At 42.0% G+C, this 16487-nt stretch overlaps 1 protein-coding gene across 1 annotated transcript in view; it reads left to right on the top strand.

Moving 5' to 3' along the window:
* TRAPPC9 (trafficking protein particle complex 9) overlaps positions 1-16487 on the top strand; it is a 714313-nt gene that overhangs the window by 128566 nt on the left and 569260 nt on the right. Inside the window, exon 10 of the mRNA XM_025393926.1 lies at positions 14082-14208. Within this exon, the coding sequence (XP_025249711.1) occupies positions 14082-14208 (127 nt within the window). The remainder of the gene's footprint in view (positions 1-14081; positions 14209-16487) is intronic.

Here is a 16487-nt window from a genome sequence, read left to right as displayed (position 1 = left end):
TTTGTATATCAACTTCTTTAATAAAGATATACGAATTGCAGTTTTTAAAAGGCTTCAGTGTACTCTTATTGTATAGTGCTTTGGGGGTGCTAGCTGAGAACTCGTGGTATTTTTGGGGGTCTCTCTTCCTCGGTGGATCCTGAACGCTGCTGTTTCTCTCTTTCGTTCTGTGAGAATGCGGAAGATTCCATGCTGCTTTTACTGTCTAAGTTTATTCTTTTAATTATTTGTCAGGTTTCGGTGTCAGGGTTGTGCTGACTTCATAACACAAGTTGGGAAGTATTCGCTCCTTTGTTTTCTGAAAGAGTTTGTATAAGACTGATGTTATTTCTTCTTTAGATGTTTGATAGAACTTATGAGTAAAGCCATCTGGGATGGAAGTTTTTGTGGGAGTTTGGATTACAGATTCAACTTCTTTAATAAATACAGGACTGTTAAGATGGTCAGTTTTTTCTTGTGTTATTTTACCCCCAAGGAGTTTGTCTGTTTCACCACAGTTGTCAAATGTACTGGCATATGGTCGTTTACACTATTCCCTTATTGTCCTCTTAATGAGTGTACGATCTGCCTCCTTTTTATTCCTGACATAGATGATTTGTGTTTCTCTCCTAGGGGTTTTTCCTTTTTTCTCAAAGAACCGTTGACTTTGTTGATTTTTCTTATTGTTTCCTGTTTCCTGTTTCATTACTTATTTTCTTTCTACTATATATTTAATTTTATGTCTTTTTCTAGCTTCTACAGTGCAGACGTAGATATTGGTTTGGGATCTTTGTTTTTTTCTAATATGAACATTTAAAGCTATAAATTTCCATCTAAGGACTTCTTCAGGTACATCTCACAAATTTTGACCTGTTGTATTTTTATTACCATTCAGTTAGAAATGTTTTTAACATTTCACTTTTGTTTTTATTTTTGACGTGTGTGTGTATTGCTTACTTTTCAGGTATTTGTAGCCGTTGTGGAAATGGTATTGTTATTGATTTCTGTTTTAATACTGTAATGGTCAGAGCATATTCTGTGTGATTTCGGTCTTTTAAAATGTATCGAGATGTGTTTTATGGTACGGCATTTGGTCTTTCTTGGTGGATTTTCCATGAGTACTTGAAAAGAACTTGTATTCTGCAGTTGAGGGGTATAGTGTTGTATAAATGTCAATTGAAGAAGTTATTTAATAGTTTGTTTAAATCTTCCATATCATTATTGTCTATTCTTTTACTTTAAAAGTTTTGAAATTTCATTTATTTATTTTTGAGATAGGGTCTCTCTCTGTTGCTCAGGCTGGAGTGCAGTGGCATGATCGTGGCTTACTGCAGTCTCTGCTTCCTGGGCTCAAGTAATTTTCCAGCCTTAGCCTCCTGAGTAGTTGGGCCTATGGGCATGTACTACCACGCCCACCTAATTTTCTTCTTTTTTGTAGAAACAGGGCTCACCATGTTGCCCAGACTGGTCTCAAGCTCCTGGGCTCAAGCAGTCCTCCTGCCTCGGCCTCCCAAAGTACTGGGATTACAGATGTGAGCCACCATGCTTGGCCTCATTTATTTATATTAACAAAGGGGTGTTAAAGCCTCCAACTTAAAAAAAATCATGGATCTTTCTGTTCTTTAGTTCTAGCAGGTTTTACTTCATGTATTGTAAAGCTCTGCTATTAAGTACATGCAAATTTAGTATTGTATCTCCTTGATGAATTGCCTCCTTTTTCATTATGAAATGTGTCCATTCATCCCTTTGCTTACACTGAAATCTCCTTTGTCTGATATTAATGTTGCCACACCAGATTTATTATGCTTATTACTTGTGTTCTTGCAGTATATCTTTTCTCGCCATCCTTTTATTTTCAATCTGTGTCTTCATATTTAAAGGTTGTTTCCTGAAAACCAAACATCGTATGTTCTCCTTCAAAAGTGGGATCTAAGCTATAAGCATGCAAGGCATAAGAATGATGCAATGGACTTTGGGGACTCCGGGGAAAGGATGGGAGGGGGGTGAGGGATAAAATACTATAAATTGGGTACAGTGTATATCGCTAGGGTAATGGGTGAACCAACATCTCAGAAATCACTAAAGAACTTATTTATGTAACCAGACACCACCTGTTCCCCAAAAACCTATGGAAATATATATATATATATATATATATATATATATATATATATGTTTCCTGAAAGTATAAAGTATATATAGTTGGATCTTGGGTTTTTTATCGAGTTTTGTGTGGATGGGTTCAAGTCTACCATCGTGGTATTTGTTTTCTGTTTGTCATATCTGTTTTTTTGCTCTTCTTTTTTCTCCTTTTATGCCTTTATTTGGGAGAATAAAATATATTTTGTTCTGGGGAAAAACACACTCAGTGTTTTTTCTGTTCTCTCAGCGCAACAACCAACACAGAAAATTTCTGTGACCTCTGGTTACCAAAATGTGTGTAAGGATTTCTTCCCATTAATAACCAGTCAGTCAGTTTTCCCACAGATACTAGCTGATTGTCCTCTAATTCACTTCTGATACCACCTATCTGAAGATAGTGTGGGATCCCACAGATTGAGAGTCCAGTCCCATGAAACTGTTCCCCGCCACCCTTTCAGATACTCTTAGAGGCCCCAGGTGATGACCTCTGTTTCTGATTGACTGTCTGTGAATCAGAGATTCCACCACCTCCTCCTTGGGTTCGAATAATTTGCTAGAGCAACTCTCAAAACTGAAGGAAACACTTACTTACGTTTACTGGTTTATTATAAAGGAGATTACAAAGGGCATAGATGAAGAGACGCCCAGGGCGAGGTGTGGGGGAAGGGGCGCAGAGCTGCCGCGCCTCTCCAGGTGCACCACCCTCCGGGAGCCCCCAGCTATTTGCAAGCTCTCCAAACCTTGTCTTTTTGGGTTTTTATGGAGGCTTCATGACATAGGCATGACTCATTAGACCACTGGCTGCTGATCAACTCAACCTTTAGTCTCTCTCCCATCCCCAGTGGTGGGGCTAAAAGTCCCAGGCCTCTAATCTTATGCCTTGGTCTTTCTGGTGACCAGCCTTATCCTGAAGTTGCTTGGGGACTGTCAGCCTTCGGTCAACTCAGTGCACAAAAAGACATCACTTCTAAGTGATGTCTTAGATTCTGTTGGCTTTTTAAGCCATATCTCTGTTTAAAAAGTGCCTGCTCTGGAGATTATAAGGCATACAATACTAAATTTGTATGTATTTAATAGCAGAGCTTTATAATACATGAAGTAAAACCTTAGATGTCTTAAGATTCTAAGGATTTTAGGAGTTGTATGCCTAGCAATGTAGTCAAAGACCAAATAGATATTTTACGATAACACGCTTGTATTCTACTTTGTCTTTTCTGTTGGCTTTTTTGTTTTTTGAGACAGGATCTCACTCTGTTTCCCAGGCTAGAGTACAGTGGCCCATAATCATAGCTCACTGCAGCCTTGAACTACTGGGTTCAAGCAACCCTTCCACCTCAGCCTCCTGAATTGTTGGGAATACGGGTGCACACCACCGTGCCTGGTTACTTTTTACTTTTTTTTTTTTTTTTTTTGTAGAGATGGGAGTCTTGCTATGTTGCCCAGATTGGCCTTGAACTCCTGGCCTGAAGCAGTTCTCCTGCCTCAGCCTCCAGAAGTCCTGGGAACACAGGTGTGAGCCGCTGCATCCAGCTTCTGTTGGCTTTTTAAGCCATGTCTCTATTTAAAAAGTGCCTGCTCTGGAGATTATAATATGCATTTTTAACATAACCCCCTTCAAATATTGTACTACTTCCTCTTTTAGATTTGTATTAAAAAGCGTAAAGTAAATATTTACCCTTATCAAAAGGCTTGCCACCAGGGGGGTGGGGCATTGCCGGTGTGTTCTGTAGCTGAGCTGAGTGTAGCCTTGGTCCTAGCTCTCCTGGGGATTGTTTCATCTTTAGCTTCAGGTGTTTGAAGGTGTGGTCAGGATTTGACCTTCTCTTGGCTTGGGGTCTGAGCATAGAAAAGACTGGTGTTTGGTTTGCAGCCAGTCACCAGCTTTCCGTCTTTGTGCTTTGAGCCTGGATGCTGGATTTGTGAGTTTGGGGGAGTTTTCTTTGATCTCCAGCCCTATCTCTGGCTTTCTGCATTTTGGGAGTTCTCTCTTGGTCCTGCCCCCAGCCTTCCACAGGGTACTGCCTTGCACTCAATGAAGGGTCCTGATGCTTTGGAGGGGTTTCTTCAAGCTTTGCTGCTTGGCCCTAACCTTTGGCAACCATGATCTTGGAGGAGGAATCTCAGTTGTTCTCTTGTCTACCAAGGCTCAGCAAGCCTCTGCTTTGCACTTGGAGAAAGCACAGTGCCCCTCAGGGCATCTGCCAGCTCCCTGCCCTGCCTGGACTTCTATGGCAGCTGCCAGGCATCTAGGGGAGGTCCTGAGTGCCTGGGACTGTCTTCCTAGCTGTTCTGCCTGCCCTCAGCCTCAGTGTACCGCACCGTGCCGTCTGCAAAAGCCCGTGGGAGGCGTTGGTGAATGTGTGTAGATTTTCCCGTGGGATTCTGCTCTGTTGCGCCCACCTACACGCAGGCAGTGAAAGTATCTTCCAAATTCAGCCCTTTTCTCCTTTCCCGGTTCTCTGCCCAATTCCCCCTTCTCTTGCTGCTCTGCCAGGGACAAGTAGCTGTGGGGCCTTCTGTCCTAGAAAGAGCTTGCTACTTCCTGGATTTTAGTTCATGCCTATTCCTTTGCCTCCTCAGCTCTCTGATGGGTTTTTCAAGAAGCCCCTTTTACAGCTTATGCATCTCATTCTCATCGTGAGTGTGCAAAGGCCATCTGGTGCCACGTTTTAGAGTTGAGCAGCAACTCTGCTTTTGAGGCGGTGTTGGATGGACCTGGCAACCTCCTGTCCTACAGAACTGAAGGGGAACAAGTGAGGGGGGAGCTCATGCTGAGCTCCGGGTTCACTCTCACTACTCCTGGCTCCTCCTGGCACCTGGCTCCTCAGGGTCTGCCTCACTTGGTGGCTCCAGCTCCAGCTGTGGCTCTCCTGGCCCCATGAGACTGCCTGGAACTCTGCTGGCTTCTCTGCCCTGGGCATTGGTTCTCTCCCTGTTGAGAATCTACACCACTCCCAGGGTGAAGTGGCGCACAGGCAGCTGGGCTCCTCTCAGCGAGCTTCCCTTCTCTCTGGAATCTTGCGAGTCCTCCATGCCTTGGCCACTCTCCAGCGCCCCCTCCTCTTTTTGACACTTTATCTGTCTCTTTAAGTTACTGGTGGGAGTGCTGTTCTGCTAGAAGCTGCTGTAGAAGTGGAAGTTGCCACAGGTGTACTCGTAATGGGCGCTTAATGGGATAGTGCATGTGGTCAGGTTTAATATGTTGGAACAGGAAGACTCAGTCAATTCTGGATCTGAATCCTAACTCTATTCCTCTGTATGACCATGAGAAAATAATTTCAGTTCTCCAAGCCCATTAAACTTTATTGCTGTGTCCATCAACAGATGAGTGCATAAAGAAATTGTGGTATGTATACACAATGGAATACTATACAGCTGTAAAAAGGGAAGAAATTCTGTTATTTGTGACAGCATGGATGGAACTGGAGAGCATTAGGCTAAGTGAAATAAGCCAAACACAGAAAGGCAAATACCACATGTTCTCACTTATATGTGGGATCCTAAACAACTGAACTCATACAAGCAGACAGTAGAATGGTGGTTAGCAGAGGCTGGGAGATAGGTGGAATGGGGAGATGATGGTCAAAAGGTAGAAAGCCTCAGTTAGACAAGAGGAGTAAGTTTGACTTTTTTTTGGGATCTATTGCACAGCCTGGTGAATATGGCTAAGAGTTGAGTGCTGTACATTTCAGCATTACTAAAAGAACAAATTTAAAATGTTCTTATCTCAAAAATGTTGAATATTTCAGGTGATGGATACGCTAATTAGCTTCATTTAATCATTTCGCATTGTATTAAAAATCCTAACACTTTGTACTCTATAAATACATGCAATGATAATTTGTCAAAATATAAAAAAAATTTGTTGCTATGAAACATTTCAAACATAAAGGTAAAAAAAATTGTAAAATGAATCCTCATCTATCCATTACTTGGATTCAGTGGTTATCAAGACTTTTACACATTTACTTCATCTCTTGCTTTTTAAATTTGCTGAATTATTTTAAAGAAAATCTCAGAGATATATCATTTCAGACCTTGAACTCTTCCCCATGCCAACACCGTGCTGAACCTTAATAAGAGCTTCCGAAGGGGAAAAAGAATCCTGAGCTTGACCTTTTCCTTATGCCAACACCATGTTGAACCACAAGGGCTTCCAAAGGAGAAAAGAATTCTGACCTTGAACTCTTCCCCAAGCCAACACCATGCTGAACCTCAAGGGCTTCCAAAGGAGAAAAGAATTCTGACCTTGAACTCTTCTCCATGCCAACACCATGATGAACCATAAGGACTTCCAAAGGGGGACACATTTTGACCTTGAACTCCTTTCTATGCCAACACCATGCTGAACCACAGGGGCTTTCAAAGAAGAAAAGAATTCTGACCTTGAACTCTTCCCCATGACAACACCATGCTGAACCATAAGGACTTCCAAAGAGGCGAAGAATTGTGACTTTGAACTCTTCTGCATGCCAACACCATGCAGAACCATATAGACTTCCAAAGGGGGAAGAAATTCTGACCTTGAATTCTTTCCTATGCCAACACTATGCTGAACCTCAAGGGCTTCCAAAGGGGAAAAGAATCTGACCTTGAACTCTTTCTCATGCTAACACTGCTGAACCTCAAGAGCTTCCAAAGGGAAAAAGAATTAGAGCAGATGTACTCCCCTGACCAGAGCCAACCAGAGAGGGGATTAGTATGAACATAATCTCAAGACCATCCCAACCATACCCCCTATTTACTCCCTCTCTGGGAGACTAATAGAGCCCATTAAAAAAATATATATATTCTATGCCAATGTCTGGAGTTCTCTAAAAAAGAATAGGCCAGTTCTACAAAGACAAATGGGAAAATCCTGAGTATCCAGAGGCCTGTAAAATGGAGACAATTGTGCCTACTGCACAGACTCCTGAGGTCAGAAGAGATGAAAGCACAGCTATCTGTGAACTGGAGAACATATACTTTAGTATGCATTGCTAAAATATGAGCATTTTCTTATAAAACTGCAATATTATACTTAAAAACATTAATAATTATTTTTTGGTGACATTTGATACCAATCCATAATCAAACTTCCAGGGTTGTTCCTGGGTTCATCTTTATGAACTTTAACAGGGGGATCATAATGCCTTTCCCCTCTTCTTTGGCAGGTATTTTGTAAGAGGGTATTATATGACTATTTTGGATAAAAGATATAGAAGTTTGTTATTAATATATACCAGAATCCCTAAAGATTTTATAGTCTAAAGAACATAGTACAATATTTGGCACATAGTAAGTGCTCAGTAAATGTAATTGTGAGTAATGACACGACTTTCTTCCTTTTAAGGAGCTGATAGTCCAAATATTTTATTTTTAGTTGTCAAACTTAAAAAAAAAATTAAAGCAGAAATCACTTATAATCTTACCACTGTAAAAACTTTGTAAGTTGGCCTGTCCTTTGTAAAGCCCTTCAGAGACAATGAGAATCTAGGAGCAATGAGCACTTCTAGCCTCTGGGTTTTAGTCTTTAAACACTTCTTTCCACTAAAGGGAGTAAGAGCTCCTTGGAGAAATGATTTTATTCTAGGCCTGGGGCTGGATATGAACCAGAAAGAATGGGATCAAAGAATAATGGGAACCAGCCAGAAGGGACTCCCACTGGCCAAAGATGGTGCCTACATCAAAAAAGAAGAAAGCTTTCAGATAAACAATCTAACACTGCATCTTAAGGAACTAGAAAAACAAGAACAGACTCAACCAAGGTTAGTAGAAGGAAGGAAATAGTAAAGATCAGAGTAGAGATAAATGAAATAGAGATTAGAAAAACCATACAAAAGATTAATGAAATGAAGAACTGGTGTTTTGAAAAGCTTAACAAACCTTTAGCTAGATTATGAAAAAAAGAATAAATGTCAAATCAATAAAATCAGAGATTAAAAAGGAGAAATTTACAACTGATAACACAGAAACATAAAAGATCACAAGAGACTATTATGAACAATTACATGCAAACAAACTCAGTGACCTAGAAGACATGGATAACTGCGTGGACACATACAACCTACCAAGATTGAATCATGAAGAAATAGAAAATCTGAACAGACCAAAAACGAATGAGAAAATTGAATCAGTAATAAAAAGTTTCCCATCAAAGAAAACTCAGGACCTGAGGGCTTCACTGCTGAAACATTTAACAAAGAACTAGTACCAATTTTTCTCAAACTACTTCCAAACTCATTCGTGAAGCCAGCATTACTTTGGTATACTAAAACTAGACAAAGACACACCATCAACAAAAGAAAACTAATCTCAAAAGACAGATATCCTTGATGAATATTAGGCGCAAAAATCTTCCACAAAATACTAGCAAACAAAATTCAACAACACATTTAAAAGATCTTCCACCATGATCAAGTGGAATTCATCCCAGGGATGCAAACATGGTTCAACATAGGTGTGATATATCCCATTAATGGAATGAAGAACCAAAAGCATATTTTCATTTCTATAGATGCAGAAAAAGCATTTGACAAAATTCAGCATCCCTTCATGATAAAAACTCTCAACAAATTAGGTATTAAGAGTACTCACAAATAGTTTCCAAATTCTGGAGGAGTCAGGTAGAATGAAACAAATATGTTCTAAATTTTGTTCATAGTACACTCAATCATTAAAAGCTGTTAATAGCTCAAAAGAAAAGTTTCCTTGACTCTGAAAAAACAAAACAAAGGACCAGCAATGTTTTAAGCAAAAGTCAAAAAGATTACTTAAGTCTTGTATTAGTCCAGTCTGTAGTTAATTCCTATTCTGCTTGATATTCCTGAACATTTCAGTTCTCCATGAGTCCTGAAAGTTTTTCTTTTGTTCTGATGTCACAATCTCCAAAGTTATCAGAAACTTGTATTCAAGAGCACCTGGTAGAGTTTTATAGTTGATTATAAAACCACCTTCTAAAGAGGATCAAAACAGACAACAGTTGTCTGTGGATGACAAAAGGTTTTAGGGCAGCCATAGTCAAAGATATAATCCATAAAGAAATTTGTTACCTCTGTAGCACACAATAATTTAACATAACAATTATAATTATTATTGATAATGTACACTATGTCATATCAGAATTATAGGAGTTTCCCTTGATTTTGGAACACATACCAATAACATATTTGTATAAATATAACCTAAAGAGAACTAAACATCATTTCATATTTGACAATGTTTCCTGTGTAATTTTTATACCAAATAAGACAAATTATAAAACGTTTGGACTTTAGGGAACCTAATATCTGAAAGGATTAATTAGGTCAGAAAAAGACATAATTTATAATTTGATTTTGGAAAGGTCAGAGGTTTAAAACACTCGGTATCACAGATAATTATAAAATAAGTCATTCATTTGACCAAAGTAATAATTCAAGGATTTTTTTAAAAAAGGTGAAAACCTTCATTCTTTGAGAAAGAAGACTTAATTTTCCAAACAATATGCCCTAATAAAATAGCATGAAGCCAATTAAATTTGTTTTTCAAAATTTTATGAACTATCTATAAAATTTTAATCTTGAACGTAAGATATAGCTTTCATAAGCCTTTTATAATCTTTATAACCTTTACTAAGGAGTTGGTTACTGCTTCAAGAAAACCTTGTTAATCTGGCACAGGGGCCCATATGCTGGTCTTGCATCTGTGTGCCTTTGACAATAATGATTAATACGTAGAGAAACTGAACGTATTTTATCTCTCAAAATCAGCCCTTATAATCTCACATGCTCTCCCCCCGCCCAAAAAAAAAAAACCCAGACATACAAATGGCCAAAAGATATATGAAAAAATGTTCAACGTCACTAATCATCAGGGAAATGCAAATCAAAACCACCATGAGAAATCACCTTTCTCCAGTGGGAATGCCTATTATCCGAAAGTCAAAAGATGAAATGTTGGTGAGGAGGTGAAGAAAAGGGATCCTTTACACACGATTGGTGGGCATGTAAATTAGTACGGCCATTATGTTCAACAGTATGGCGGTTCCTCAGAAAACTTGAAAATAGAACCACTGTATGACCTTCCATTCCACTACTGAGCATATACCCAAAGGAAAAGAAGTCAGTGTTGAAGGGGTGACTGCATGCCTGTATTTAGTGCGGCACTGTTCAAATAGCCGAGATATGGAATCAACCTAAGTGCCATTCAGCAGATGAATGGATAAAGAAAATGTGATATAGATACACAGTGGAATACTATTCAGCCATAAAAAAGAATTAAATCCTGTCATTTGCAACAACACAGATGAACCTGGAGGGCATATGTTAAGTGAAAAAAGCCAGGCACAGAAAGACAAGTCCTCCTGCATGGTCTCCCTCAGGTGTGAAATTTTTTTTTTTTTTTTTTTTTTTTGAGACGGAGTCTTGCTGTGTCGCCCAGGCTGGAGTGCAGTGGCCAGATCTCAGCTCACTGGAAGCTCTGCCTCCCGGGTTTACGCCATTCTCCTGCCTCAGCCTCCCAAGTAGCTGGGACTACAGGTGCCCGCCACCTCTCCCGGCTAGTTGTTTTTTTGTATTTTTTAGTAGAGACAGGGTTTCACCGGATTAGCCAGGATGGTCTCGATCTCCTGACCTCGTGATCCGCCCGTCTCGGCCTCCCAAAGTGCTGGGATTACAGGCTTGAGCCACCGCGCCTGGCCAGGTGTGAAATTTTTAAACATTTGTCTCATGGAATTAACAGAATAGAGGTTAGAAGAGGCTGGGGATGGTCGGGGGAAGGGAGATGGGGAGAGGATGCACAGTGGATACAATGCTCTGGTTAGATGGGAGAAGTAAGTTCTGGTATACTAATGCACGGTTAGGTGACTATAGTTCACATAAAGGTATATTTCAAAAAAGCTAGAAGAGAGGAATTTGAATGCTCTTATCACAAAGAACTGATAAATGTTTGAGGCAGTGTGTATGCTGATTACCCTGATTTGATTGTTACACAATAAGTGCGTTGAAACATCATACTGTACCCCATAAATATGTACAATTATTATGTATCAATTAGAAATAAAAAAGGATGTGATGACAACAGAAACATCAGTTAGATAAAAATCCATCAATATGTAATGATACCAAACAATAAACAAAACAATGCATTGGTCATTACTGGAGTTTGATAGGGCAAGAGTTCTCCACTCAGTAAATAAAGGGAAAGACTCAACTATTTATTAATGTCTGTGTTGTCTGTGTTCCAGGATAACCAAATGATTGATGAGGAAAAAAATCCTTCCTTATAGACAAGTTCTAGCTTATAAGTGCAGAGGAATTAGAGAATTAGAAAATCACCAGTTTGTAATTCCTGATGAAATAATAGATCTGGCAACAATTTATAGCCGACACTTGAATCCTTTAGGAGAAGGTGGATGGGGCCTTTGCACTGGATGGGCCATGCTGACAATTGGGCATAAGCGTTTGACTCTGGAAACCCCACTGAAGTGGCGATGGGGTCGTGTGGTAGTAGGGGAAAGCCAAGAAGCAACCCCCATTCCCTGTGCCTAGCAGGAGCACCACGCGGCAGTAGGCACTGCTGAAAATCACTGATGATCGGTTACATATCCACAGATCACCTCTGCCCCTGCAACAGGCGACGGTCCCTTTTCCGTCCCAGCAGAAGATGAGCATTTGACTCCCTTCAGGGAGTCACCAGGCACAGCCGGAGAGGTGTGCCCTGCAACGCTCAAGGGGAATAAGTGAATATTGAGGTACCCCCAACCTAGCCTTCCACAAAGCTCTGAGAGTGCTCATAGCCAGGCTGTACCCCTACATAGGAAATTCCTCCACAGGATAGTGACCAGACCTAAAGCACAAACACGGGGGTTCTCTAACGAAATGGCACAGCCAGACCACGCTGCAGTGAAGCAGCTTCCCTGTGCTACTCAGTGTGTACGTTATTTTCTGTCTAGAAATGCCATTCAGAGCTTAGCCGAATGATACACTGTGGTGCCTTTCCTTTCTTGGATAACAGTGCAAGTGGCATGAGGCACTGCAAATAGATTCCTTTCCTTCTTCATTTCAGCAGCATTGACCGAGAGTGCGTATGGGGTGGTAGATTTCAACTGAATAGGATACCTCACCCATAAGTGCTCTGCCTAACATTAGGCAAATTAGATATACATGGTATCAGCTGGAGCCCTTTGGGAGATTTTTATAGGTTGAGAATGGTTAAGTTATTTAAAGACTTTTTTTATGTTTCAGATTAACCTTGTTGTGTTGTATTCAAAAGTCATTTTGGTCACTTTTCTGCTCTGCTCTCTGGCTTCCTAAGAATGATGCAGGCTGGGTGTGATGGCTCATGCCTGTAATCCCCGCACTTTGGAAGGCCAAGGCGGGGGGATCACTTGAGCCCAGGAGTTCAAGACTAGCCTGGGCAATGTAGTGAGACCTCATCTCTACCAAAAATTAAAAAATCAGCCAAGCATGGTGACACATGCCTATAGTCTCAGCTACTTAGGAGGCTGAGGTGGGAGGATTGCTTGAACCTGGGAGGCGGAGGTTGCAGTGAGCTAAGATTGTACCTCTGCACTCCAGCCTGGGAGACTAGTGAGAACCCGTTTCAAAAAAAAAAAAAAAAAAAAGAAGAATGCTTTGCTTAGGCACAGACAATTCCTATGGTAGCAGTTTACCAATTAATACATGTGCCTGAGCTCTATGAAGTCCTTGCCTTGATATTTATTATTTATGGTCACCAGCTTCAGTGGAGCACTTGGCTTCACTTTGCAGCTATTTACCTGCTCTTTGTCCATTCCAGTGCATCTATATGATAATGATGATAATGGTTATTATCATTTCCGTTTATTCAGTGCACCGTATTTGCCAGTCATTGTTTTTTTTTTTAATGCATTATCTCATTTATCCTTAGTAATTCCTGATACAGGCACTCCTCTTACTGTAGGCAAACAAGATGCAGAACGGTTGAAGGACTTCCCCTAAGGTGGTAGCACACTAGACAGGGAAAGACCAAGGCGTCTCCTGGAGTGGGATCTAACTTCGCTGTTCTAGGTCTCATCCCTGGTGATCGTGTCCCTCTGCTGCTCTTCTCTCCAAGTCCTCTGTCTTCCTCATCAGCAGTGACTTTGGTATTTCACAGAGAAGGTAGATGCTGCAAGGAGAGACTCCCTTGTTCACACCTGTCCCGTAATCCCATCCTTTCCTTAATTCTTTAAAACACTCTAGTGAGAAAACCACAGGCCTAAGGCCAAGTACATGGTCTTTGACAAGCTGCTTAACTTCACTTGGTCTCAGGTTTTTCATTTGCAAAGTGGGGACCCGAGTGCCTGCCTTCCTGAGCCAGCCTGAGTCATAGAGCACAGCGGTGCTCCTGAGCTCTGTCGTGCTGTGGTGGGAAGGGGTCTGTGTCTGTGGCCTGTCTAGAGTGTGCCGTGGGCAGTAAGCGGACATGATTATCGCCTGTGTCCTCTTTTCCTCCCTCCTTGTGAAAGGGATGGGGGCGGGGTGGGGAACAACAGTCTTTTCTCACAAAGCTCTACATTTGCTTCAAAAATGTTGATTTGCACTTATTTGCCTAAGTATCTGTCATACAGATAAATTACAGACTCCTGAGGGACAGACAGGTCCTGGCGTTTTGCTTGGTAATTACCTAGTAATTGCCGAAAAAGTATTGTTAAGTTATAAAATGTACTGATTCTCTAGTCCTGCCTACAGACTTTCTTGAAATTTGATAAGGGTTTATTTTCTTGGAAAATGGAAGTCTCCTGGAGGATACTAACTTAATTTCCCTTTTATCCACAGGCCCTTACGAGGAGCAGTTGCTGGTGATTTTCAAATAAGTGGAATCTAGCTTCTGTTTTGTTCTGGCCTCTTTTGCTCACTGCCCCTTAATTTCTGTCAGAAGATTGGACTCATTGGACTGTCATGAAATGCCCCAAGTAAAATGAAAGCCAGCCACTTTGACTTTTGCCTAATAAATCTTTGTTTTCATCTTCTCTTCAGAAAAGAAAGATGTGACCCAAAGCCTAGAGAACTATACGTCCAAGTGTCCTGGGACCATGGAACCCATCGCCCTCCCTGGCGGCCTCACCCTGCCGCCGGTACCCTTCACCAAGCTTCCCATCGTCAGGTGAGATGGGCCCTGCGGAGCGGGAAAGGCAGCTGCCCTCCGGGACACCGTCCTCTAGTCTGGTTGTGAATAGAGGTCTTTAGAAGAGCTCCCATTTTTGGTTGGCTATGTATCAGGTTCATTATCTCATTAAACTGGAAAGCGGCCCTATGACATGGAAGTAAGTATTTTAGAGATGAGAGAGTCAGGGCCAGCAACATTCCGTAACTGCTGCAGTTCCATGCCCATTGAATGGCAGAGTCCCGTCTGCACCCAGCCTTGCTTGGTTCCAAAGCCTGCCTTGCGACCACTACACCGCAGTGGAGACCGGCATGACCACATCATCTTCTCCTTGGAAGCTTTCAGTCATTTCCCTTGCCGCAGGCCATGCACCCCAGCCACACGGGAACAGGGCAGCTCCTCGCCCACACGAGCGCTCGCCAGCTCCCGTCTTTGCTCTGCACGGCCTCTGCCTGGCAGGCTGTCTCCTCTCCCGTCTTCATTCTGTCTGTGCTCCCTCGTTCCTCCACACTCATCCTCAGCCCCATTTCCAGGACACCTTTTCTGAGAGGTGAGCTCCCTGACTTTCCAGGGCTCCCATTGCTCACCACTCTCCCAGGATTTGCTGCCATGTGCCATCCTTTCTGTGTAACTGTCACTCCTAAGTGTGCGATTTGAGAGCGGAGACCCTATGGCACGTGCGAAGTGGGTCCTTGCAGAGGGGTTTTGTTTTTTCTTAACCACTCCAGGCTTAGGACCTGCGAAAGCTTTATCAACTAGTCTTGTGAGGTGATTTCTGAATTTCTGAAAGATTTGTTTGAAGACTGGAAAGAAACAGTTGAATTTGACATTTTGCTGTTGGTTGGAAGTGCTGTAGCCTTAGGATTCGGTGTGATGAAGATGCTAAGTATCTTTAAAACGCTCTTGGCTTGGCTGTTGTTCCCCAGCTTCACTTGGTCTTGCCATGCCCTGGGCTTTGACTCACAGGCCTGCTGCATTCCATGAACGAGTCACTTAACCTCCTGGGTATCAGTTTGCTTATCTCCCCACTATGCTCCCACAATTAAGAATGAAAACCCATAGCATTAAGCTATTATGAGAATTCAATGAAGTAACATGTAAAAGCATGTGTATGGTGCTTAACAAATGTTAGTTTTCTTTCTCCCTGCATTTCTTTGAAGGCAAGTATAGTACTGCCAAATGAAATGGTTTCTTTTTGCCAAAGAGTTGTGTGCTCCCAAGAAGTGGGGGCAGAAAGGATCGCTGTGCATTGCAGCCCCTGGCAGGCCACACTGGAATTTTAAGGCGTTCTGAAGGGCACTGCTGAGATGGTTCATCAGGCAGAGCTGCAAAGAGCAGCATCCAAACGGCGTGGCTGCGGCCTGAGAAGTTGCTCTGGCTGCTCCTCAGAATGTCCAGAGGGACTTGCCGCACCGCTGTACGGAGGGCCCAGGAGTGGCGTGGCTGCCCTGCGTGCCCGGTGCTTGCTCAGCACTGATGCAGGCTGTGGAGGGAAGGGCCTTTGAGGCTTTTCTATGACTAAGACTTAGAGCCGAACGTATTTGACTTGGGATTAAGGGCATGATTCATTTTTTAAAGATTAAGGCCTAGAAAAGCCTTTCTTAATAATTTTATATTTACATCATGACTTGAATCATTTTTAAATTTAGAAAACCTTGCCTAGTAGAATGTTATGAAGCTTACAGAACATTCTGGGTGTTTGGTGCTGTGTGTAGATATCCAGGAGCTCAGGCTTCTTGTCCCTGAAGCTGGGGATGATTGGTCTTTGCAGGTCATTGGAACCAAGGAAGGAGCATGCTTGTTCTCCTCACAGCCCGCCAGGCAGCCCTGGAGTGAAGCGAGAGGCCGTGGGTTCACTCTCACTTGCGCATGGCCTTGGTAAAGAAGCAGCCTCTTTACACTTCGTTTTCTTCATCTTTAAGCGAGGCTTAAAAATTGCCCCACACAGGGTGGTTTGGTTCTGTTTCAGCTGAGCAGAGGCACACGAAAGCACAGAGCACCATGCCTAGCGCCTGGGAAGCGCTCAGTACGTCTTAGTTTTCTTCTTGGAGACGTTTTTTCACCTGTGTTTTCAAACAGCACATTGAAAAGTACTGTAACATTCACATCTTGGTCCCTCGGCTGTTAAAACATTAGAAAAGACAGATTGGGTAAAAGTATAAAAGTCTACCATTTGGGCAGGCGCTGTTTTCCAAATCTTCTGTGAGCATCCCTTTCCTGGGCAGTGCGTCTCTTTCACTGTTAGGGTCCTGTGGCCCCTATGGCGGAGCTCCCTGCAA

Source organism: Theropithecus gelada, chromosome 8, assembly GCF_003255815.1.
Source record: "Theropithecus gelada isolate Dixy chromosome 8, Tgel_1.0, whole genome shotgun sequence".
Taxonomy (NCBI): domain Eukaryota; kingdom Metazoa; phylum Chordata; class Mammalia; order Primates; family Cercopithecidae; genus Theropithecus; species Theropithecus gelada.
Note: the sequence above shows the minus strand (reverse complement) of the source record. Positions and strands in the feature narration are given on the sequence as shown.